The sequence below is a fragment of the Myotis nattereri genome (assembly GCF_964212035.1).
Source record: "Myotis nattereri genome assembly, chromosome: 7".
Lineage (NCBI taxonomy): Eukaryota > Metazoa > Chordata > Mammalia > Chiroptera > Vespertilionidae > Myotis > Myotis nattereri.
This window is the reverse complement of record NC_138082.1, coordinates 47,524,304-47,550,231: the sequence shown is the minus strand read 5'-3', so window position 1 is coordinate 47,550,231 and position 25,928 is coordinate 47,524,304. Positions and strand designations below refer to the sequence as shown.

At 38.1% G+C, this 25,928-nt stretch overlaps 1 protein-coding gene and 1 pseudogene across 6 annotated transcripts in view; one reads left to right on the top strand and one right to left on the bottom strand.

Annotated features, from left to right (window-relative positions):
- PPIG (peptidylprolyl isomerase G) overlaps positions 1-25,191 on the top strand; it is a 44,145-nt gene extending 18,954 nt beyond the window's left edge. For all 5 annotated transcript variants that reach the window (XM_081095519.1, XM_081095518.1, XM_081095520.1 and 2 more), the window contains exons 8-14: positions 3,082-3,111; positions 3,200-3,339; positions 14,982-15,189; positions 16,380-16,547; positions 18,297-18,384; positions 23,539-23,675; positions 23,854-25,191. In XM_081095519.1, the coding sequence (XP_080951645.1) occupies positions 3,082-3,111; positions 3,200-3,339; positions 14,982-15,189; positions 16,380-16,547; positions 18,297-18,384; positions 23,539-23,675; positions 23,854-24,964 (1,882 nt within the window). In that variant the 3' untranslated portion in view covers positions 24,965-25,191. The remainder of the gene's footprint in view (positions 1-3,081; positions 3,112-3,199; positions 3,340-14,981; positions 15,190-16,379; positions 16,548-18,296; positions 18,385-23,538; positions 23,676-23,853) is intronic.
- On the bottom strand, positions 11,422-12,365 carry LOC308522499 (18S rRNA (guanine-N(7))-methyltransferase-like; annotated as a pseudogene). The gene is made up of 2 exons: positions 12,333-12,365; positions 11,422-12,082 (listed from the first exon to the last, which is right to left on the bottom strand). The product of its transcript is annotated as an 18S rRNA (guanine-N(7))-methyltransferase-like (transcript).
- Positions 25,192-25,928: the final 737 nt, after the last annotated feature.

The window sequence follows — 25,928 nt, the reverse complement described above, 5'->3', positions numbered from 1 at the left end:
GATGTATAGTTTAGTATCGGCAGTAAGTGCCAGTTTTATCAGATCCTTAACACTGGGCATGATAATTGGTTTTCCTTTTTTAGATAAAATCTTCCCGTGCTAACCAAAATCTCTATTAAGTTCATAACATCTTTCAAGTATATTCACTGAATCTTACCTCTAAGTGTTGATTTCATCTTACCTCTTTCCATGAGTCCCCGTTTTCAATTCTTTTGGCTACATACCTAGGAGTTGGAACTGCTGGGTCATGAGGAAATTTACATTTAACTTTTTTAAAAAGACTTTTAAAATTGATTTTTAGAGAGAGAGGAAGGGAAAGAAAGAGAAATATTAATGTGAGAGAGCTAAACATTGATAGGCTTCTTGAACTTGGGCATGTGCCCTGACTGGCAATCAAGCAACCTTTTGGTGCACGGGTCAACCAACTGAGCCCCACCAGCCAGAACACTTTTAGCTTTTTGAGAAGCCATCAGAATGTTTTTCACAGTGGTGACATCATTTTATGTTTCTACCAGCACTGTTATAAGAATTCCCATTTTTCCATATTTCTTACCAACAACCTTTTTCACCAGTCTGAGAATGACCATGAAAATAACTGAAATTGCTTTAGGGATTACAAATAAATTCTAGTGAGCAAGTAAACTTGCAAATATGAAATCTGTGGAGTGAGGATTAACTGTATCTAGATGCAGATATTACACACACACACGCCTGCACACTGAATATAACATAATGCATACAAGGTATACACCTACGTTTTTACATTTCTAGGTGCTTTTAGCAAGTTCAAGTAAGCATAGCTGTTAACAGTGAGGAAACAATGAGTTATTAGTTTTAAAAGTAAGGTGGACTTTTAAAAATAAATGTATATGTTAGAATTTTTTTAGTAGTCTTGTATGTGCTTTAAACAATGGTTAACTTTTTTTCCCCCAAAATATATTTTTATTGATTTCAGAGAGGAAAGGAGAGGGAGAGAGAGAGAAACATCAGTGATGAGAGAGAATCATTGATTGGCTGCCTCCTGCACGCCCCCGACTGGGGCTCCAGCCCACTACCTGGGCACGAGCCCTTGACCGGAATCTAACCTGGGACCCTTCAGTCCATAGGCCAATGCTCTATCCACTAAGCCGAACCAGCTCGGGCTAACTAATAGTTAAATGGTGTTTCTACTTCCAAAATTCTAATGTCTTTTTTGATAAGATTTTTAGAAAATAATAAGTCTTATACAATGCCCATCTAGTATGTCCTACTAGCTACTCAAGTAGCAGCCTTCTATTTTTTTTTAATATATTTTATTGATTTTTTACAGAGAGGAAGGGAGAGGGATAGAGAGTTAGAAACATCAATGAGAGAGAAACATCGATTAGCTGCCTCCTGCACACCCTCCACTGGGGATGTGCCCACAACCAAGGTATATGCCCTTGACCGGAATCGAACCTGGGACCTTTCAGTCCATAAGCCGAAGCTCTATCTACTGAGCCAAACTGGTTAGGGCAGTAGCAGCCTTCTTTTAACCACAAAGCTTTTAAGGCTGATATGGGAAAAGAAATGATTTTAACACTAGAAAGACTGAAATTTAGTATATACCTATATTGCCCAAAAGCAGTCAAAATGACTACATTGTGAAAGAATAATATCGGAGCACTCTTCACTTATGTTCCTTAGCTTTTCCAATAACTCACTTCTATTCGACATTTCTTTCATGAATTTAGGGCACAAAAGAAATACAATAAACAACTTATTAGAACAAATATCACTGCATAAAGATTCGAATAACAAGTACTAGTTTAGCTTATTGAGCAACTGCAACTTATCAAGTATCGACAATTTATCATGTACTTGTATGTTATCATGTGACGGTAATCGAAAAAAAATGAAAACTGTTATTTCAATACAGAGCCGACCTGGTCATATAAGAAATTTACTCAATTCAATAATAAGAGTCATAATCCCCCCCACACCCCCCCCCCCAAGCAGTCAAAATGACTGCTTTTGGGCAATATAGGTATAACACATATATATATACCGGAAATGAAGGAGGGAGAGGTAACTACAATTATTAATAAACGCATTCATATGTTGTAAAAAAAGTCACAAAATTCTAAGACATTGTGTCCTTATATACATAATTGTTTTTCTAATTGAAATTAAAAAGCAGTCAAAATGACTTCCTTGGGCAATCTAGTGTTAAAAATACACTTTATTCACAAAAAATGAATTTTTTCTTTCTTGGGGTTTTATCCAAAGTTTTAATCAAGATCTCTCTTCAACATGAAGTTTACTTTATGACAGGGGTAAGAAACTAAAAAAACTACAGGTCTTAAGAAATAATATAAGTAAAGACTACTGGGACAAGAAACCAAACTATTAATTCCTGTAGTAAAGAAGGCAGGGATTCTCAGTCTGGCCAACTGTTTCCATGGGTCGGGTTCTACATCTTCTAGGTTTTCAGAAGGTCTAAAATTTTTATGTAAAAGTATCCAAAATTTTAAATGTTGACAGGTAATTTAACAATTTATAAACACTATATTTTCTGTTCAGGTTCAATAGGAAATGTGTGAGAGCCATCAGAATATGATCTGTGATTTAACTATTTAAAATGTTAAGATTAAAAACACTATTGTTAAACCATAAACTAGTGGAATGGTTTGACAAATTTTGATATGTCCGTATAGTAGAACAATATACAACCATGAATATTCAGTAAGAACCTGTCACATACAAAAAACATGGATGGGTAGAAATAATACCAAAATGTTAACTTTACATCATTTTATGTTTCCTCTAGCACGGTTATAAGAGTTCCCATTTTTAACTTACAATGCTAAATACATGTAAGTTTTCAGCAATGTGTAGGTATTACTTTTATAATCAGAACAAATTTTTAAAAATTTATTATGTGGAAAACATATTGCATTCTATTCTACTTCAGGTTAATATAATAAGTTTTATGTTAAGATGTATGATTTGTTTGTTTACAACTTTGTTTCCAATGCAGTTATTTTCTTTTCCTTTGTAGAGATGCTAACTTTGTTTTTCTCTGACTTTGTTTTTATTCTTCTGTCTGATGATTTCCAAAAGAACAACAAAACCAACTCCTCATTTAGATGGGTAAATATTTTAATTAATTTTATAATCTACTTTAAATTAATATTAAAATAAGAAGTTTTTATTTAATCACTTTTATGTGACTCTTTAGGCATCATGTTGTTTTTGGGCAAGTGATTTCTGGCCAAGAAGTTGTGAGGGAGATAGAAAATCAGAAAACAGATGCAGCTAGCAAACCATTTGCTGAGGTGCGGATACTCAGTTGTGGAGAGCTAATTCCCAAATCTAAAGGTAAGAACAAATACACATTTCTGATCATTCTTATGCATACAAAACAGCAGACACTCTAAATAGTTGACATAAGGTTCACATTAAAGTGGATTTAAATATTTGGATTTTGTGTTTTGAATATATTTTTGTTTTATAACCGTCATTTTTTAAAAACATGCTTTGTTTTATTTCATACATTGTTCATTTACCACAGAACAACTTCCGTTTTCTTACTAGTTTTCAGTAATTTGTCCTGCTTCCACCTTTTTGGGGGGCGGGGGGGGGGGGGCTAAAAAAAACTTAGTTGTTTAAGTAGCGTGGAAAATAGTTACTTTCTAGGCAAAGAAAGAGTGGGAAAAAGATGTCAATTTAAGAGGAAAACATAGACTAAGAAACTTTAGGGGAATAAATTATTTCCCCTTCATGTGCTGCTTAGATTCAGAAGCATCTGGCATGTTTGAGAAACTTCTTTTATTTAGTCCAGGACAATTAAAGTTACCACGACTAATAGTTTGATATGATATTATCCAAAATAGTAAGAACTTTAAGTAAATATTTTAAGTCTTTATATTGCATATCAAGTATGTAACTGCTATCATTTATTACAGATAATTGAGTCTGGCACTCTAAAAATAGTGGTATTACCTTCAAATTTGTGTAGAAAGCAATAAATGTTGAACTGACTATTCTTACTAGTCTAGGGACCAATAACATCAATACTTAGTTTTTCATGGTTAACAAAGGAAACAATCATCTATAATCTTTTCTGATCTTCATAAAAGTCCTATAGTATTTCCCCTATTTTACAGCTAAAGATATACTTACCACATCAGGGGACTACGCCTCAAACCCAAGTTAGTTTGCTGGCTCCAAATCTAGAGCTCTTTCTGTTACGTTACTAAGTCATTAGTCTTTAATATTTCTTTCAGAATTGACTTAAGTAGAACGTTCTGTTCTCAAGTTTTAGGTATACTGAGTTCCTCTGTAACATTTAGAAATAAGCACGTTTTGCTCGGCTGGCGTGGGTCAGTGGTTGAGCGTTGACCTATGAAACAGGAAATCAAGGTTCAGTTCCTGGTCAGGGTACATGCTCAGGTTGTGGGCTTGGTCCCCAGTGAGGGGCATGCAGGAGGCAGCTGATCAGTGATGCTCTCTCATCATTGATTTCTCTCTCTCTCTCTCTCCCCGCCCACCCCCCCCCCCCCCAAAAAATCAACATAACTGTAAAAGAAATACGCACAATTTGTTTTGTTTTTATTTCGAAAGACCCAATATGGTCATAGAGAAGGCTTATTTTTTATTTTCTGTCTCTGCATTTAATTTTGATTCTGATAGATTCCTTTCCTTTTTTGTCATATCAGATATGTATCTCATAAACCATTTCAGGAATATATGCTGCAGCTCATAATGGGACTGTGTATATAACTTCTTGGTGTTCATGAGTCTATCTTTATTTACAAACAACAGGTATAATGCATGCCTTGTGTTCACGAAGATTCAGTAAAGAATGAGGTGTTGGCCCATCTGGTGTGGCTCAATGATTGAGTGTCGACCTATGAACCAGGAAGTCACGATTCAATTCCCAATCAAGGCACATGCCCGAGTTGTGGGCTTGATCCCCAGTGTGGGGCATGCAGGAGGCAGCCAATCAATGATTCTCTCTCATCATTGATGTTTCTATCTCTTTCTCTTTCTCCCTTCTTCTCTGAATTCAATAAAAGTAGAAAAAGAAAAAGAATGAGGTGTTTCCCTAGCTTGTGTGGCTCAGTTGGCTAGAGCATCATCCCATGCACTGAAGGGTTGAGGGCACATGCCCAGGTTGTGGGTTCAATCCTGGTTGGGGTGCATCCAGGAGGCAACCCATTGATGTATCTCTCTCATATTGATGTTTTTCTTTCTCTCTAGAATCAGTGAAAAACATATCCCCGAGTAAGGGTTTAAATAAAAGAATAGTTGTTGAGTATCTTTAAATATTTCTTTTAAACTTTTAATTATAGCTGACATACAATTACTGTAAGAGTTTTAGGAATACAGCATGGTGATTAGACATTTACATACCTTTTACATTGTTTAGAAAGAAAAAACTAATAAGCCATCTGTATTTGCAAATTTTAGACCCTGAACCTACTTATATTTAATCCTTGAGAGTCTCATTTGTACAATTGGAATATTTTGGTTTTAAGATATTATTTTTCCGGGCAGGGGGAAAAAAAGGACACATATGTAATACCCTTTGTAATACTTTAAGCAATAAAAAAACCCAAAAAACAAAACAAAAAAGATATTATTTTTCCCCCATATTATCTAGGAAATCTTCATCTTTTATTCTATACTGACTATAGTTTTTTCTTCTTCTTACATTTTTTAGTCTTTAAGGTCTCTGTGCCAGGATCTATTTTCTGCTTATAAAAGTGTTAAGACTGCTGTGTGGAATATTTAGAGATTGAAGTAATTTTAAGAAGGTTACATTTTAAATCATAAACCATTATCATAAATTCTCTAGTAACTGTGTTATAATGTTTTTTTGTGTGGGATTTTTTTGGTATTAAAGGATCAGTGTTTGAGTATTTGATGAAAGGAAGAGAAAGTGAATCAATGTCCCTCTTTATATATGATTTGTGCCCTTATAATGTCTTTTCACCTGAAGAGATAAACGCTAATTTTGCCCATGCTGTTGTGGCCAGGAAGTTGTACTGAAAGTTGTTGTAGCAACTTAGTGTATGTTCCTCAATCTCATGTTAAGGTAGCAAACTTTGCCCTTAACAGTTTCAGCAGTTGGGGAAGGTTAATGTCTCTCCATAGTTCCTGAAGAGGTTAGATTTGTTTCCAACCATGACTGCTATTCTGGATAACACTGTGGAAAGAGGAAAATACCTTTATGTTTGAGATCATACAGTTTGGCACGTGTTAGTCTACAGTCCTTCAATTACCATTTAGAACATTGGTCAGAATGGATTTTGTCATGCATCTATATAATCTTTTTTTTTAGGCAGAGCTGTGTCTTACATTCAATTTTTAAATTTCATGGCCTCCTTGCAATTTTAAATTGTGAATAGTCAAAAAGCTTTGTGCAACGCTGTGGTGTTCACCATCATTACATTTATAACCTTGTTTGAGAGATTTATACCCCAGTTTAAAAAGAAATAAATACAGAATCTTTTTTTTTTCTTTTTCTAACTTCATGAAAGAAAACAAAAAGACTTCTGAAGAAATCTGACTGTCTGGGCCCACCTGTAAATGGTCTTGGTGAGTCTGGGCAATCTCCTGGGGCCTTTCTCCCTTTGCTGTTGCAAGATTGGAAATTCTGCTTTTTGTGGCTATTTCAATGTTCTTGAGAAGGTTCAGAGTCAGAAGAACCTTCAACAGATGCTGAGGTAGAACACTAGAGACTAATAAAAAGTACATCCCTATAGAGGCTTTCAGGGGGCATAGTAGTGGAGGATAGAACACAGAGCTCCAGAAAATGAAACTACTATCTTGATTAAGGCATTTCCTGGTTTTTCAGCCCTGGCATGACTTCAGGTTATACTGGTCTTTTCAGAGTTCAATTCAGTTGTTGTTAAGAGAGGTCTGTCCACCATGGCCATGCAACAAGAGACAGAGTCATTGCTACATTACAGAGTATACTGACACACAAGGTCTGAATTATGGCAACATAGCAATAAATAAGTAGTTATATGAGCAGAGATTTTGCATATATGTGGCAGGAAACACATTGCTTGGCAGTACAGAGAGAAGAATACAGTACAGGAAGCAGCTGGTGAATCTTGTACTGAGGGGACGGTGGAGAACACCAGAGAGACTATGGTGATGGTTTCATTTCAGTGTCCTTACCCAAGAACTAAGAGCTGTGATGATGGTATTTTACTGGAAAACAGTGGGATGGTAAATTTAGAAATGTTTGAAAGGAGACAGTAATGTGGAATGAAAATATCTAAAAGAGACCTATTTTAGGGATACTTTTCTTTATTTCAAAATATATTTTGATGATGGCCGAGAGATTTTCATCAACATAAAGGTTTCATTTGAAGTTCATTGTGTCTATAGATCTCAAACGTGAAAGGTATTATTTTCTTTCTTTTTTTTCTTTATTGAATTTATTGTGGATACCTTAGAAATTAAATTATGTAGGTTTCAGGCAGCATTTTCTTACCTTAGGTTTTTACAAGTAAAATGTTCTGGAGCTTGGTTGTTAGTAAAGTCAATACCTATGTCTTAAGGATATTTATTCTTGTAAAAGAGACTTTGAAATCGATTTTGTGCAAGTCGTTAGGCAGGAGGTAGGGTTTTGGGAGGAAGAAATGGAAACAGTTGTCATACTTGAAAGTTTAAAATTTTCTATTTTTAGCCCTGGCCCTGTGGTTCAGTTTTTGGAGCATTGTCCTGTACACCAAAAAGGTTACAGGTTTACCCAGCCGGCATGGTTCAGTGGTTGAGTGTCTTGACCTATGACCCAAGAAATCACAGTTTGATTCCTGGTCAGGGCACATGCCTGGGTTGCGGGCCCCCAGTGGGGGGTATGGAGGAGGCAGCTGACCAGTGATTCCCTCATCATTGATGTTTCTCTCTCTCCCTCTTTCTTCCTCTCTGAAATCAATAAAAATATTTTTTTTAAAAAGAGAACTTTAAAAAAGAAAAAGGTTCAAGGTTCGATTCCTAGTCAGGGCACATACCTAGGTTGAGGGTTTGTCAGGAGGTAACTGATCGATGTTTCTCTCTTCCTTCCTCTCTCTCTTTAAAAAACACAAACAAACATAGCCTTGGGTGAGGATAAAAATAAATTCTATTTTTAAATGTAATACATTTATTTGGTTCAAAATTTAGAAAGCATAAAAGGATAGTTGGTAAAAGTCTTCCATGTCTGCCCATGAGTTCCCATTCCCATATTTTGTATATCATTTTACATGTATGCAAATGTTGACTGGAAAGATACATTTCTAGAAATGGAATTAAAAGATTATAGAAGTCGTGCATTTGTAATTTTGGTAGACAGTGCCACTAGAATATAAGGAAATATAAGGAAAGAGAGATAGAGAGATAGAAACATCAATGATAAAAGAGAATCACTGATTAGCTGCCTCCTGCACACCCCCTACTGGGGATCAAGCCCACAACCCGGGTATATGCCCTTGACCGGAATCGAACCGGAGACCCTTCAGTCCAAAGGCCGATGCTCTATCCACTGAACCAAACCATCTAGGGCTATTAATAGGTTTTTAAAAAGCTAATTTTAATTCACAATTCTCTAAAATGACTAATGTCAGCCTTACTTAAAAAGTTATATTTATTTTTATATTAACTGATTATATTCAGTCCTCAGGTTACTTTGGACTCAACGTATGTCGTTATGTTGCCATCTCCTATTTATAAAAAAAAAAAAGTTCTGTTATTTTGACATATGTGCATATGTGCTTTATGTTTTTTATTATTTACTTATCACAAGTAAAGGTCAGGAATTGTTATTTTTTAAATTTTTTTTACTGTTTCACTTTATTACTGCTGCATATGTGCTCCATATGAGTTTCGTAGGTGCTTATGTAGGTGGGTTCTGACTTACAGCGAAAATCGTGTTATGTCACGCCATAGGAACACATCTCCAATGTAACCTAAGGACCTGCTGTATTCCCTTGCCTCCTCTTCTTCCTTTTTATTTATTTTTTTTCTGCAACAAAAGAAAAATCTTAAATTCCAGATGATTTATCTAATACATTAAGGGAAAACAGCTGCAGAAAGCATTGGGGAAAAAGAAACTTGATTTTTTGCAAATCTTATTTATTTATTTATTTATTTATCTTTATTGTTCAGACTATTATAGTTGTTCCTCTTTTTTTCCCCCATATCTCCCCTCCACCAAGTTCCCACCCCACCCTCTGCCCTTAACCCCCCCCCCCCGTCCTCATCCATAGGTGTACGATTTTTGTGCAGTCTCTTCCCACACCCCCCACACCCTTCCCCCCCCCCCCAAGGATTGTCAGTCCACTCCCTTTCTATGCCCCGATTCTATTCACCAGTTTATTCTGTTCATCAGATTTTTTATTCACTTGATTTTTAGATTCACTTGTTGATAGGTATTTGTTGTTCATAATTTTTATCTTTACCTTTTTCTTCTTCCTCTTCTTAAAGAATACCTTTCCCAAAAAAAAGAATACCTTTCAGCATTTCATGTAATACTGGTTTGGTGGTGGTGAACTCCTTTAGCTTTTCCTTATCTGTGAAGCTCTTTATCTGACCTTCAATTCTGAATGATAGCTTTGCTGGATAAAGTAATCTTGGTTGTAGGTTCTTGGCATTCATCACCACTCCCTTCTGGCCTGCAAAGTTTCTGTACTCCCTTGAAGGTAACTGACTTTTTTTCTCTTGCTGCTTTTAAGATTCTCTCTTTGTCTTTTGCTCTTGGCATTTTAATTATGATGTGTCTTGGTGTGGTCCTCTTTGGATTCCTTTTGTTTGGGGTTCTCTGCGCTTCCTGGAGTTGTAAGTCTGTATTTCTTTCACCAGGTAGGGGAAGTTTTCTGTCATTATTTCTTCAAATAGGTTTTCAATATCTTGCTCTCTCTCTTCTTCTGGCACCCTATAATTCAGATGTTGGTCCGCTTGAAGTTGTCCCAGAGGCTCCTTACACTATCTTCATATTTTGGGATTCTTTTTTCGTTTTGCTTTTCCAGTTGGGTGTTTTTTGCTTCTTTGTATTTCAAATCGTTGACTTGATTCTTGCAATCCTCTAGTCTGCTGTTGGATCTCTGTATAATATTCTTTATTTCAGTCAGTGTATGCTTAATTTCTAGTTGGTCCTTTTTCATAACCTCGAGGGTCTCACTAGATTTATTGAGGGTCTCACTAAATTTTTTTTTGGGGGGGGGTGTCTCACTAAATTTATCGGTGGTTTCTAGAAAGTCTTGAAAAACCTTATAACTGTGGTTTTGAACTCTATGTCCAGTATTTTGCTTTCCTCCATTTCTGTCATTTGTGACCTGTTTCTTTGTCTCTGCATTTTTTATGCTTCCCTGTGTTGATAGAATGGCTTTCTGTCCTCGGTGTCCTATAGGGCCCAGTGGCTCAGCCTCCCCAATTACCGGAGGTAGATACTCTTGGTGCACCCCTTTGTGGGCTTTGTGCACAGTCTTGTTGTAGTTAAGCCTTTATTGTTGTAGGTATCACTGGGAGGAATTGACCTCCAGGCCAATTGGCTGTGAGAATCAGCTGTGTCTGCAGTGGGAGAACTTCTGTGCTGGAGACACCCTTCTGGGGCAAGACTTGCTTCAGTGGGGCTTTGGTGCTCACTGAGTCTGCCCCCTGAGTGTGTCCCTTATGGATCTGAGGAGTTGTAATCTGGATGGTCCCACTCTGACCACTGGGTACACTGGCTCTTGGATCTAAGGAGATGCTAATTTAGCCTCTGGCTGAGGCTACCCAGCAGGAGCTATGGAGAGATCTGCAGATTCCTCTTCTTTGTTTGGGGTTTGGAGGTGCCCAGATGAGGCCCAGCTGTGAAGCAATGCAAGCTGCTGTGGGGCCTTGGGCCTTGGGCCTTCTTTTGGAAGTTCTGGGTCTCTCTGGCCCAGCTGCAGTTTGTTAGGTAATTTTCAGATTGCAGAGGGCCAGGCCTTTCATATGCAAAAGCTTCTGCGCACAGCTTGGGTGGGGCGGGGTCTCAGGGAATCAACAGGGCGGAGCAAACAGCTATGGCTGATTCTCAGTCCTGCCCAAGAGTTCCCAGGTCTCAGTGTCCGTGTAATCACTGCACGCACCTCTGAGAGAAAGCCACTATCAATTTCCGACCGATGCCAGACAGTCCAGTTTCTCCCTGTATGAGTCTGCATCCCCAGAGACTCACCCGGAACTGGAGTTCAGGGCCATCTGGAGCTTGTGTCTCCCTCCTGATCGAAAAAGACAACCATATCCTCAGTTGCCTGCCCTTTCCGCACCCACCTCCGTACCTCTGCACTTTACTTCCGCACCTCCTCTGAGTCTCAGTGGGCTTTTCTCTTTCCTTCTAGTTTTAGAATTTCCACTCAGCCAGCTTTCCTGTAGTTCTGGATGATGTCCGTTTTGTCTTTTAGTTGTATTTTTGAAGTGGTTTTGCAAGGCAGCAATTTCAGGTGTTTACCTATGCCGCCATCTTGGTTTCTCTGTCTCCTCTTCTTCCTTAATTTCATTCAGGCCCTTTGGCAGAAAGGTCAGTGGTCCAGAAAACAAACAGGTAGAACTTCTTTGCTTGGGCACTGTTGGGGTAGTCCACCACCACACCACCAGTGAAACCAGCCCTGATAGCCTGGGTTGTAATCAGTTCGAACTACTCCGAGTTCTCAGGGTATAGCTGCAGAACAGCTCAGTCTCCACGGACCAGCAAAGAATAAAGAGGAGAAAAAAAGCAGTACAAGCACTTGGCAGGAATGTCAGGCTTCTTGTTAGCATTACAGAGCCACTAAATAGTAGAAATGCTGATATAACCATCAAAGGAGCCTGGTTTGAAGGGGATGCCCTGGCCCCCAAGAAGTAGGTCTCCTTGTGCTTCTCGGTCCAGAGCTGCATCCAGCATGGCAAGGCTGATGTTGATGCCCACCCAATAGTGCCCCTCATCAGAGATATAATCTCCACTCAGCCCACTACCACAGCCCGTATCCAACAGAAAACGGGGCTTCTCATCAGGCAGATCAAGGAGCTCCAATGCTCGTCCAATCATTTTGGTTTGCACATCAATCATCCTAGAGTTGTGCATGTATTTCCGAGCTTCATTCTTTTGGTAAAACAGCTCTGCTGGGCCCTGACTGGATTGGCTCAGTGGATAGAGCGTCAGCCTACGGACTGGGCGCGCGGGGGTGGGGTGGGGGGGGGTTCCAAGTTTAAGTTTAATTCCTGTCAAGGGCATGTACCTTGGTTGCGGGCACATCTCCAGTGGAGGGTGTGCAGGGGGCAGCTGATCGATGTTTCTAACTCTCCCTCTTCTTTCCGCTCTGTGAAAAATCAATAAACTGTCCCGTTACAACAAAACAAAAAAACAGCTCTGCCGGTCCACCATGATCCGGTCTGCATCCGATACACGCCATAGCCTTGCCTTGGCCGCGCAGCCACTAGATAACAGAGAGAGAGAGAGAGTGTGTTAGTTTTGTCTTGCTAAGTCATCCTTTTCCCACTCCTTTGTCTGGAAAGAGCTTTTCTTGGGGCTTTTAAAAACATATACCCATTGGTATTTCTGAGTTGCAGGATTTTCCAGCATGAAGTCTGTGGTGTCCCCATAAGCCATGTGGTTTTATTGTACGGTTTTCCATAGCAGAGAGATTTATAGGAATACATATGTTGTGCTACAAAACTGACTGTAGTTCTACAAAGCATTTCCACTCTACTTGTGTACTTTTTGACCACACTACTAAATTTGTATACAATTAATAGAGTCAGAGTTTCTAGAAAAATGTTAAGTGTACATTTCCCGATGCTATTTGCTATTGAATTCACACTTGTTGATCATATTTTCCAAATAGATTGTCTTGTAAAGTTCCCTGTGGAACTTCTCCATATGCTCTACAATTCTTCCTCTCGGTGTCTTGGCCTCATTTTGCGATGTGTCTAATACTAATCAGTTAAACATACTTGTTGATTTGAGAAGGATAATATTTCAGTCAGATTCACGTGCCTAGATACTATTTTTCAATTTAGGTTAACTAAAGCAACACTCTATTAATAGAATGTAGTTTAATACTGATGTTGTCATGTCTCTAATTTTTGCTTTTTGCTCATCTATTTTTTACTGCTGTTTTCCCCCCAATCAGATTCTTTTTTATTCTGAACAGATACCTAGGAAAAGGGTATGTACTAGTAAATTAAATTTTGCACATAAGACAGTGCTGACAAATATCAAAAGGGGGAACTTTTTCAACTTTTGTACTTTCTAAACCCTCTTCCAAGGCATCTTTTCTAAAACACAGTATATTTTCCTTTTATAGGTGATGTCATATGATACTCAGGCAGATTATATTACCATAAAAATAGTTATAATCTCACCCTGGCCTGTGAGGCATCTTACACTTGGCCTCGGTCATTTGTCCTGTAGTGTTTCCCGTTATTCTACATGCTGGATTTTACTGATTGCACCTGTATCTGATGTAATATATTCTTTTTTACTTCTGTTTCCTATTAGCTTTGTAGTTGTAGAAAATTGATCAGATTCAGTTTTGATTTTTTTTTTTTAAAGTTTTGATAGGACCAAGAGTCACACAAGACAGGTTGTCTTTGTTCTCTGTAGCAGCAATTGGTGATCAGTGTGCCTCATTAGTTGTAAAATGATGATACACAAACTCTGATCCCTACATTTATTGCTGGAATACTTTTGATAAATAGCATCTTCCTTTCACTTACTATTTAGTTAACCAGTGGTACAGTTCAAATAGAAAAAAACCAGTATAAATACTTTGTATTTTATTTACCAATATCATTATTAACTAACTAGAGGCCTAATGCACGAATTCGTGCATGGGTGGGGAATGGGGCTGATTGGGGCCCGGGGCCAGCTGGCCAGGGAGAGTGGCCACGGGAGGTTGGCCTGCTGGCTGGTGCCAGGGGAGGTTGGTGCACCAGCCAGGGGGAGGGGCTATGGGAGGTTGACTGGGAGTGCACCTGACCACCAGGGGAAACTCCTGCATTGAGCATCTGCCCCCTGGTGGTCAGTGCATGTCATAATTACCGTTCGATGAGTCATTTGGTCATTCAGTTGTTCATTCACTTAGGCTTTTATATATATAGATGGATTCTAATGTAGTTGATGTGTTCCATGTTATTGTAGTTACCCATATATCAATGGTGTCCCATCTTTGGCTTGTATTCACTCTTTTTTTTTTTTTTAAATATATTTTATTGATTTTTTACAGAGAGGAAGGGAGAGAGATAGAGAGTTAGAAACATCGATGAGAGAGAAACATCGATCAGCTGCCTCCTGCACATCTCCTACTGGAGATGTGCCCGCAACCCAGGTACATGCCCCCGACTGGAATCGAACCCGGGACCTCTCAGTCCGCAAGCCGACACTCTATCCACTGAGCCAAACTGATCAGGGCTGAAATCATGTTTCTTATCTTTCCACATTTATGCAAAGTATTTTTCTCCTATTCTTATCTTTCCACATTTATGCAAAGTATTTTTCTCCTATTCTACTCAAAAAGAGAAAAAGTTGAGTGCTACAAGAAAATTAGAACCTCGGACTCTTAAGTGTTGCTTCTGTGCTTTTTTGAAAACACCATGCTATCAGATGTTTCCTAAAATTAATTTAGTTTATTGTTATAGATTTATCTGTTATTTTCCAAAAATTCTACAAGGTTGGGGAACCTTTTTCTCTGCTTAGGGCCATTTGGATGTTTATAACATCATTCTCAGGCTATACAAAATTATCAACTTAAAAATTAGTCTGCTATATTTGGTCAAACATTTAATTAACTCATCCCTAATACCGTGTCAGGGCCAGGCCAAATGATTCTGTGGTCTTATTCAGCCAATGGGACCTTCCCCACCCCTGGGTTCAATAGATACAACTCTGGATTATAATCTTGACTCTTAACTCCTTTCCTGTGCCTCTCAGTTCAAAAAGCTAGATGGACTTAGAAAATATAAATTTCCACTTAAAATGTTTATCTAAAATGCGTTGACCAAAAGACCTTTTTGTTTCTTTATGAAAGCTAAGAAAGAAGAAAAGAAAAGGCATAAATCCTCCTCCTCATCATCATCCAGTGACTCAGATAGCTCAAGTGATTCTCAATCCTCTTCTGATTCTTCTGATTCTGAAAGTGCTTCTGAAGAGAAATCAAAAAAAAGAAAAAAGAAACATAGGAAAAATTCCCGAAAACACAAGAAAGAAAAGAAGAAGCGAAAGAAAAGCAAGAAAAGGTCTTAATTTTACTTTTTCAACACTAGCTTTATATTCTAACTAGAGGCCTGGTGCACGAAATTTGTGCACGGGGGTGGGGGCGGGGGTGTCCCCTCAGCCCAGCCTGCACCCTCTCTAATCTGGGACCACTGGCTCCTAACTGCCCCCTCCCCCCCGCCGGCCTGGTCACCCCCAACTGCCCCCCCTGCCAACCTAGTTGCCCCCAACTGCCCCCTCCCCCCCACCAGCCTGATTGCCCCTAACTACCTCCCCCATCCCCTGCCATCCTGGTTGTCCCCAACTGCCCCTCCCCCCCCCCCAGTCTGGTCATCCCTTACTGCCCCCCCGCAGGCCTGGTCACCCCTTACTGCCCCAAACTGAACCCCTGCCGGCCTGGTCGCCTCACACAGCCTGTTCAGTTGTCCTGTTAAGTTGCGATGGTCGCTTAGGCGTATATATATATATATATATATATATATATATATATATATATATATTTCCTTCTGTTTATAAATAATTCTTTTGGGATTTTGGATCAATTATTTGGGAACATTAAAATAGAAATATTTTATACCATGAAGTATAAGATCATTTTGGTATTCTACAGTCTCTAGATTAAATTTGGGTATATTCATTTCCATTTTCAACAAAACCATTCAGTTAATTTTATCTGAACTCAATGTAATTATGCTTTTGGTTTTATAGGTTTGTAATTATGAATGGAATATGAGATTAGTGAGAATTGAAGTAAACCAACTTTTGTTTTCCTCATTTTTTGTAGCAGTACCTTGCTTTTTTGTCCTTCGTTTTCTTTGCTCCAATATCCTTTGCATAGGATAGAAAGCAGATGTTACTGTATTTGTTTCCCCTGTTTTGTCTGAAATAATGTGTCAATACTAAAATTTGTCTTTATATACCTATTTCCTCTAAAACAACTAATTTTTTTACCTGCATTTTAAAGTATTTTAAGTTTATTTAAGTTTACATTGTCCAAGGAATTTCATATTTTGGGCCCATTTTAGTGGGAAATCTTTTTTGAAACTGTGACAATGGAGATATTTGGTTTTAATTTTTGGTTGATTAGTTGGTTTGTCACAGGTATAGGATGGTGTATATATTGTGGTATCTTAAAGAAAAGAAATACCAACAATTGGACATTTGGAGTAGGCATGTAATAACTAAATGAAACTTGTTTTGTGTTTCTTTTAAGCGCATCTAGTGGAAGTGAGGCTGAAAATCTTGATGCACAACCCCAGTCTACTGTCCGTCCAGAAGAGATCCCTCCTATACCTGAAAATAGATTTCTAATGAGAAAAAGTCCTCCTAAAGCTGATGAGAAAGAAAGGAAAAACAGAGAAAGAGACAGAGAGAGAGAGTGGTATGTACATGTGTATATCTTGTAGATCCTTACAATCTTTAACGCAATCTCTCTGGGGGGAAAAAAGTGTGTACTTATTTTAGACAAGATTTTGTGACTTTGTCACAAGATTGAAATCTTCCTTTATAGGGTAATGTTCATAAAGCTCTTTTTTGCTAATAACTGCTAGCTGAACGGATAAATTGACAATGCAAATAGATTTTGAGTAAAAGTTTACTTTTTAAGAAAAATAAGCACTGTAAATGCTAAAAAGATGTTAAATGGAATTCTAAATCAATTCCATTTAAAAATGAGATGTGTTTTACTGTGTTATTTGTATACATTAAACTTTTTTCTTTTTAAAATGAACTTCATTGAAGACAAATTTACATAAAATAACATGCACCCATTTGAAGTTTACAGTTCAATTATTTTGTATACATTAAACTTTTAAGTAAAAACCATTTTCAGTTTTGCTGATAGGGAAAAAAAATGCTGTTTTTCTTGCATGATTTATGATATTTTGGTAATGAAAATTGATATCATATTCAAATACTTGCAGAAATTTTCTACATAAAAAATTGAAGTGTTTCTCTTATTTATGAACAAAGAGGAATGTTATAAAAGTAATACAATTTTGAGCAATCCCCCCATACTTTCATAATACAGTAAAAACATAAAGTTAAGTCTTTGTTATTTTAATATTGATTGATTGGATTTTTATTTTTCCTCAGGTATTTAAGATGTTTCTAAGGAAGTAAATATTAAAGAGAAAATGTTTGAACTACTTTAGAATGTCCTTTTCAAATATAACTTACATGGATATTGTTAATGCTAATCAGTATTAACTCATTATTTGAAAATAGTTTTCCTTTTTGGCATAAACCATGGTATAAACATCTTGCTAATTCAGACTACATTGTTTCTGCTTAATTCACAATAATTACACTTCATATAGTTTTATTCTCAATGAACAACTCATCCTATATAATAAAAGGCTATTATGCATATCGACAGAATGACGGAAGGACCGGTTGCTATGATGCGCACTGACCACCAAGGGGCAGACGCTCAATTCAGGAGCTACCCCCTAGTGGTCAGTGCACTCCCACAGGGGGAGCGCCGCTGAGCCAGAAGCTGTGCTCATGGCTGGTGAGTGAGCGCAGTAGCGGTGGCAGGAGGTTCTCCCGCCTCGCGGCAGCAGTTGGACACCCCCTAAGGACTCCTAGACTGCGAGAGGGCACAGGCCGGGCTGAGCGCGCGCCCCCCCCCCCCCCCCCCAGTGCACAAATTTTGTGCACCAGGTCTCTAGTAAGATAATAAGGTACTTGGAATAAGGAAGTTTTAAAATTATTCTCTCAACAGCATATAGCCTATACTAAACTCTTCTGGTGACTTTCCTTAGCACTGTTGGGTTAACTTCGTCTTAGTAATGATTATATAACAATGTTTCTCAACAGGCTACAATTGGAATTTGGGGGCAAAATAGTTCTTCATCCTCATGCATTGTAAGGTTTTAGCATTCCTCACTTCTGGGCACTTACTACCAATAGCACCGTCTTTAGACATTGACTGTTGAAAAAATGCTTCCAGACTTTTCCAGATACCTGCTAGTCATTGATAACATTCCTGGTTGAAAACCACTAATTATATATGATTTTAAATTTATTACTTTAGATCAGCAAAGCTGATTTATTTCTATTTTATTTATTTTATCCCAGATTTATTTTTACAAAATAATGTTTTAATTTTCTCTTTGCTTCCTTCTAGTAATCCACTTAATTCCCAGCCTGCTTCATACCAGAGGCGACTTTTAGTTACTAGGTCTGGCAGGAAAATTAAAGGAAGAGGACCGAGGGTAGGTGATTCTTTTCCCATAAATCTTTTTTTATTTATTTCAGAGAGGAAGGGAGAGGGAGAGAGAGAGAGAGAAACATCAGTAATGTGAGAGAATCATTGATTGGCTGCCTTCTGCACACCCCCTACTGGGGATTGAACCTGGGACCCTTCAGTCCACAGGCCAACTGAGCCAAACCAGCTTGACCTTCCCATAAATCTTAATAGTATTGCATTTACCTTAAAATAATTTGAGTGTTTCTTAAATAGTTTTATATGTAAGTAACTAAAATTCAGAGTAGGTGTGGTATTGAATTATGTTCTCTTTTCATAGTAACTTGTTTGTATTAGTACTTCCAAACTTAAAATCCATGGGATGTTAATGGATTTTTACAGATACATGGTGTAAAATGAGATGAAGGTCTTTGCTGTGCCCCCTTCCTGACCACTACATCTCTACTCTTGTTAAAAATTAACTCTATTCTTTTTTTTTAATATATTTTATTGATTTTTTACAGAGAGGAAGGGAGAGAGATAGAGAGTTAGAAACATCGATGAGAGAGAAACATCGATCAGCTGCCTCTTGCACATCTCCTACTGGGGATGTGCCCGCAACCCAGGTACATGCCCTTGACCGGAATTGAACCCAGGACCTTTCAGTCCACAGGCCAACGCTCTATCCACTGAGCCAAACCGGTTTCAGCTAACTCTATTCTTATGTTTCATCCTCCTTTTTTAATATATTTTTATTGTTGATTGTATTACAGGTATCTCCCCTTACTCCCTCTTTACCTCTTTTCCCCCTCCCCCTTTGTCTTTACTAGATTATCCCTATCAGATTTAAATGTCTACTGTGTTTTCAGCATTTTAGAAACTTGGGTATATTTAGTATAATTTATTTACTTCCTACTCATTCCTCAGCCATTTCAGTTTGTCTTCTACCGTTCTGCTGAAAACAGCACTTGGCATGTGATCAGCTTCCTGTCACAAAATCCAGTGGATCCTTTCAGTCTTTGTCTTACTTAATATCCCTACTTGTAATACTCTTTTTGCTTTACTTCCATCATATTTTCTTCCTATCTCTGGCTATTCTGTCTTGCATTTCCAGTGCCAGTTCATACCCTTCTACCCCACTTTTAAATATTGTGCTACAACAGGATTCAAACTCTTCTCATTTTGCATGTGCTCCTTGGATAATCTCATCACTCTCTTGGCTTCAGTGGCTCCCTATATGCTGATAAATGTCAAATTTTCATCTGTTCTTCTCTCACCAAGGGCTTATTTGACAGCCATTTAGTTGCTTAATGGGCACCTCAAACTCGGTATATACAATAAGCACTTTCTCTTCAGACCTAATCTTCCTTTAGATTCCTGGCCTCGTGACAAACACCACCACGTGTACAGTTACTTAAATTTCAAGCCCAAGAATCATTTTGTTTTCCCCCTTTCTTTGCTATCATATATAATCTTATTCATCACCAAGTCCTCTCAGTTTAACCTCCTAAATACTCTGAAATCTATCTGCTTCTCTCAAACTCCACTCCAGTAATCTTAATTCAGTTCATCGTATGTTCTCAGAACTGTAAATACCCTCCTAACTGTTTTCATGGCAGTTCTTAAACGTCTTTGTCTTAGGACTACTTTATACTCTTAAAAATTATTGAGGATTCAAAAGAGCTTTTGTTGATGTGGATTATATCTATTAATATTTACTCTTCTGGAAATTAAAACTGAGTAGCATTTAAAACACAAAACTACCATATATAAGCACATAATCCATTAGCTGTGAAAGCAAAGACATCAAAACATGCCATATTGCCCTAACTGGTTTGGCTCAGTGGATAGAGTGTCGGCCTGCAGACTGAAAGGTCCCAGGTTCAATTCTGGTCAAGGGCATGTACCTTGGTTGCAGGCACATCCCCAGTAGGGGGTGTGCAGGAGGCAGCTGATCAGTGTTTCTCTCTCATTGATGTTTCTAATTCTCTATCCCTCTCCCTTCCTCTCTGTAAAAAATCAATAAAATATATTTGAACAAAACAAAAAAAGACAAATACAAACAAACAAAAAGCATGCCATATTGTCTCTGAAAAACTCCATTGCGAGATAAAGAATGAAAGTGGAGAAGGCAAATAATGTGATATTATGAAAATAATTTTGACCTCACAAATCCCTAGACCAGTGGTTCTCAACCTTGGCTGCACATTAGAATCACCTGGGAATCTTTTTAAAATCCTGATTTCTGGGCCTCATCCTCCGGAAATTCTGTTTCTTTGTTATGGGGTGAGGCCACATTAGTAACAAAGAAACAGAATTTCCGGAGGATGAGGCTCAGAAATCAGGATTTTAAAAAGATTCCCAGGTGATTCTAACGTGCAGCCAAGGTTAAGAACCACTGCTCTAGGACTTCATGCCACTTTTCGCTCCTTGTGCCTGCCCTCCAGCCAGGCAGGGCTCAGAGCCTTTGGAGGCCCCCCTTTCTGTCTGGAACTCACTTTCCTCAGATCTCAGCATGGCCCGCCCTTTGTTGCTTAGGCCTCAGCTCAAATGTCCACTGAGGGGCCCCTGATCCTCCCTCCACTTACTGTGAGCATCCTGAGGACCGGGCCTTACCTATCTAGTTACTTTGGCTCAGTGGCTAGAACGTCAGCCTGCGGACTCAAGGGTCCCAGGTTTGAGTCCGGTCAAGGGCATGTACCTTGGTTGTGGGCACATCCCCCAGTAGGGAGTGTGCAGGAGACAGCTGATCAATGTTTCTAACTCTCTATCCCTCTCCCTTCCTCTCTGTAAAAAAAAAAAAAAAAAATCAGCCCTAGCCGGTTTGGCTCAGTGGATAGAGCATCTGCCTGCGGATTGAAAGGTCCCAGGTTCGATTCTGGTCAAGGGCATGTACCTTGGTTGCAGGCACATCCCCAGTGGGAGATGTGCGGGAGGCAGCTGATCGATGTTTCTCTCTCATCGATGTTTCTTATTTTCTTACTCTCTAACCCTCTCCCCTTCTCTCTGTAAAAAACCAATAAAACATATTTTTTAAAAAATCAATAAAATATATTAAAAAAAAAGATTCCCAGGTGATTCTAATGTGCAGCCAAGGTTGAGAACCACTGCCCTAGACCAGTGGTCGGCAAACTGTGGCCCCTTGAGTTTGGCTCTTCCACAAAATACCACATGCAGGCGCGCACGTACAGTGCGATTGAAACTTCGTGGCCACACTCAAGGGGCCAAGTAGCCGCATGTGGCTCGCGAGCCGCAATTTGCCAACCACTGCCCTAGACCAGTGGTCGGCAAACTCATTAGTCAACAGAGCCAAATATCAACAGTACAATGATTGAAATTTCTTTTGAGAGCCAAATTTTTTTTAAAATATATTTTATTGATTTTTCACAGAGAGGAAGGGAGAGAGATAGAGAGCTAGAAACACCGATGAGAGAGAAACATCGATCAGCTGCCTCCTGCACATCTCCCACCGGGGATGTGCCTGCAGCCCAGGTACATGCCCTTGACCGGAATCGAACCTGGGACCCTTCAGTCCACAGGCCGACTCTCTATCCACTGAGCCAAACCGGTTTCGGCTGAGAGCCAAATTTTTTAAACTTAAACTATATAGGTAGGTACATTGTTACTAACTTAATTAGGGTACTCCTAAGTTGGCCTTTGCTAAAAACGTCCTCAATCTGATTGAGGTATGTTCGCTGAGGTCGACCCCTTCCAACTCTCCTCCACACTCGTCTTGTATTCTTGTTTAGTCTATCTCCTTTCCGAAAATCGACTTACGCACATGGGCCACGAAGTTTCAATCGCACTGTACATGCGCGCTTGCACGTGGTATTTTGTGGAAGAGCCACACTCAAGGGGCTAAAGAGCGGCATGTGACTCACAAGCCGCGGTTTGCTGACCACTGCCCTAGACCATAGTGAGTCTTGTGATTCCTAAACCACACTTTGAGAATCACTGATGTAATCTTTTCTCCAGAGTGATCATTTGAAAATGAAAATCTAATTATGTCACTCCTTTGTTGTTGTCCTTATGATAAATCCAAAATAGTTACCATAGCCTACAAGACATCACAAAAGCTAGTCCTTGCTTGCTTCATCAGATTATCAAGTGCTACTTTCCTTTGCAATTTTGTCGTTAGCCACACTGATCTGTCTTCTGATCATTTCTAAAACATGCTATTTCTTCCTATCTCAGCACCTTCAAACGTGGTATATTTCTATGCCTAACATGTTCTTCCTCACCCATCTATCCTCACCCCCTTTTATCTTTTTTTCCTTACCCTTGCCTAGGTAACTCCTCATACATATTCCGTAGTTTTTAGCTTTTACTTGTCATTTAACTTTTCCACCCTTTGCCTACACTAGGTTAAATATCTTTGTTATATAGTCCCTGAGCACCTTTTACTTCTTTTATATTCATTCTAATTGTGGTTGAATATATGCTTCATATCTGTGATAATATGTCTGTCTCTGTTCTCCTACCTTGTAGAATATAAGTTCCAAGAGAGCAAAATCAGGTGTGTCTTGACTCACTAATGTTTCCTTACTATGTGGTAGAGTTGTTGGCCATCCTAAGAGTTGAAAAAGTACCAGTTGAATAAATGAGTATCTGTACATTTACTTGTGTTTTTTTTTTTTGTTTTTTAATAATATGGGACTTTTTGCTTTGAAACATCAAGATCACATACTTCCAAATTGGAACTTGGCAACTTGTGAGGGTTCTTGAACCTATTCTGCTTTATCATCATTTTCAGCAGTTCTCAACCTGTGGGTCGCGACCATCGGAAAACACATATAGTATATCAGATATTTACATTACGATTCATAACAGTAGCAAAATTACAGTTATGAAGTAGCAACGAAAATAATTTTATGGTTGGGGGTCACCACAACATGAACTGTATTAAAGGGTCGCAGCATTAGGAAGGTTGAGAACCACTGAAGACAGTTTTCTAGAGAAGATGTGGATGGCTAGAGTTTCTGTGGTTAATGCTTATTTGGAATTTCAGTATGTTTTTAGAGTATTTCTCATTGATTTCCTATCTGAAAATTGGAGAAATTTTTTTTTAGAGGGCATATGAATATCAGACACTTTATTTGAACCTGGAAATATATACACTTCGGCTATGGTAAAATGCTTTTATATTTTTATATGTTAATTTTCCCCTTTTTATTTTCTTAAGCGTTATCGAACTCCATCTAGATCCAGATCAAGGGATCGTTTCAGACGGAGTGAGACTCCTCCACATTGGAGGCAAGAGATGCAAAGAGCTCAAAGAATGAGAGTATCAAGTGGTGAAAGATGGATCAAAGGGGATAAGTAAGATTTAAGTATATTATTTCAAATGTGAAAAAAATATTTTTTATTTTTTTTACTATAGTACATCCAGTTATTTGTAGCCGTTTCTGGATATCTTAAGGAAAATAGAATATCATTCTAGTTAATGACACCAGTTTTTTTCTTAATAAAAAGGCTTTTTTTTCCTCTTATATTTTAGGAGTGAGTTAAATGAAGTAAAAGAAAATCAAAGAAGCCCAGTTAGAGTAAAAGAGAAGAAAATAACTGATCTCAGGCATGTGTCTGAGAGTCCAAACAGAAAAAGTGAAAAGGAAAAGAAAATTAAAGACCATAAATCTAACAGCAAAGAGAGAGACGTCAGAAGAAATTCAGAGAAAGATGATAAGTATAATAAAAACAAGGTGAAGAAAAGGGCCAAATCTAAAAGTAGGAGTAAAAGCAAAGAGAAATCAAAGAGTAAGGAAAGGGATACAAAGCATAACAGACATGAAGAAAAGAAGATGAGGTCAAGGAGTAAAGAAAAGGATCATGAAAATACAAAAGAAAAAGAAAAGTCCGATTCTAAAGGAAAAGATCAGGAAAGGAGTAGAAGTAAAGAGAAGTCTAAACAGTTAGAATCAAAAAGTAATGAGCATGATCATAATAAAAGTAAGGAAAAGGATAGGCGTGCACAGTCTAGAAGCAGAGAACGTGATACAACTAAAGGCAAACACAGTTACAATAGTAGAACAAGGGAACGAAGCAGAAGTAGAGACAGGAGCAGAAGAGTGCGATCCAGAAGCCATGACCGTGATCGTAGCAGAAGCAAGGAGTACCATAGATACAGAGAGCAGGAGTACAGGAGAAGAGGAAGGTCACGGAGCCGAGAGAGAAGAGCTACACCAGGACGATCGAGAAGTAAAGATAGAAAGAGAAGGAGAAGAGATTCAAGGAGCTCAGAGAGAGAAGAAAGTCAAAGCAGGAACAAAGAAAAATATAGAAACCAAGAAGGTAAGAGTTCACACAGAAAAGAAAATTCTGAGGGTGAGAGGAGAATGCACTCTAAAAATCGTGATCATAATAGTTCAAATGATAACAGGGATAAAAAGGCTGATAGAGATCAAAGTCCATTCCCAAAAATAAAACAAAGTAGTCAGGACAATGAATTAAAGTTCTCCACATTAAAACATAAGGAGGATGAGAAGACCAGATCCTCAGTGGAAAAAGAAAACCAAAAATCAAAGGGTCAAGAAAATGACCATGCACATGATAAAAATAAAAAATTTGATCATGAATCAAGCCCTGGAACAGATGAAGACAAAAGTGGATGAGTGAGTTGTATAAACTTATTTCCATTCTGTCTCAAATTTTAAGTTTTAGAGACTTGCTGATGAATCTCCTTTATGTTGTTTCTCTCATTGTTTTGGGTTGTTTATGTTTGTCCTTTTTTTTTTTTTTTTTTTTTAAACATGGACTTTATTGAGTTGATCTTTTGATAATCTGCAAGCTGGATAATTTGTACTGCTAAAGTTTTAATAAACTTGAAATGAGAAAAATACTTCGGTGTAATACTGTGTGCTGTGTTTCACTATTTCATGTATACATTTTTGTGTTGCAACAATCAGCCAATAGCAAACATGCTATCCCTTAATTTGTGTGATCAGCCATTTGGAAACAAATATAACTGATTGTTGGAATACATTGTTACAAAAGCTTGTGTTACTCATGATCAAAGTAACTTTAGAAGCCACTTGATAGAAGAAATCTTACAAAGATTTTCTGATTGGATTTATGATAGAGGCTTATAGCAATTTTTACGCAGAAATAGGATCCTAATAACTTGAGATCTTAAGGCATTACTTTTGATGTTATAGTAATTTGTGCTTTAAAATAGCTATTTAGTTCTTTATATAGTACTTCATATGCTGTTCTTTATAGTTCCACTCATAGCTTGTTTCATGATATTTTTCATGTCTAGTTCTGTTTTACTTAACTGTCTCTAAAAATAGTTGAGTATTTTTTTCAGTTGATGTACTGATTAAGCTTGACTTGCTGTTATATTACAGCATCTGACAGGTAATCCTGGAAGATCAGACTGTGATTCTCAATCTATGTTGCTTTCATTTGCTTTTAGAGAACCTTGTTTTATTATCTACTTTTCTCACTAAAGCATATACCACTTGTGCAACTCTTAAGTTTGATTCTAAAAGTTGTTAGTATTGACAAGACTTCTCTTTTTTGGCCATTGACCTATATAGAGTTGAGTGTTAATTCTGCATGTTTTATTTGTGTTCG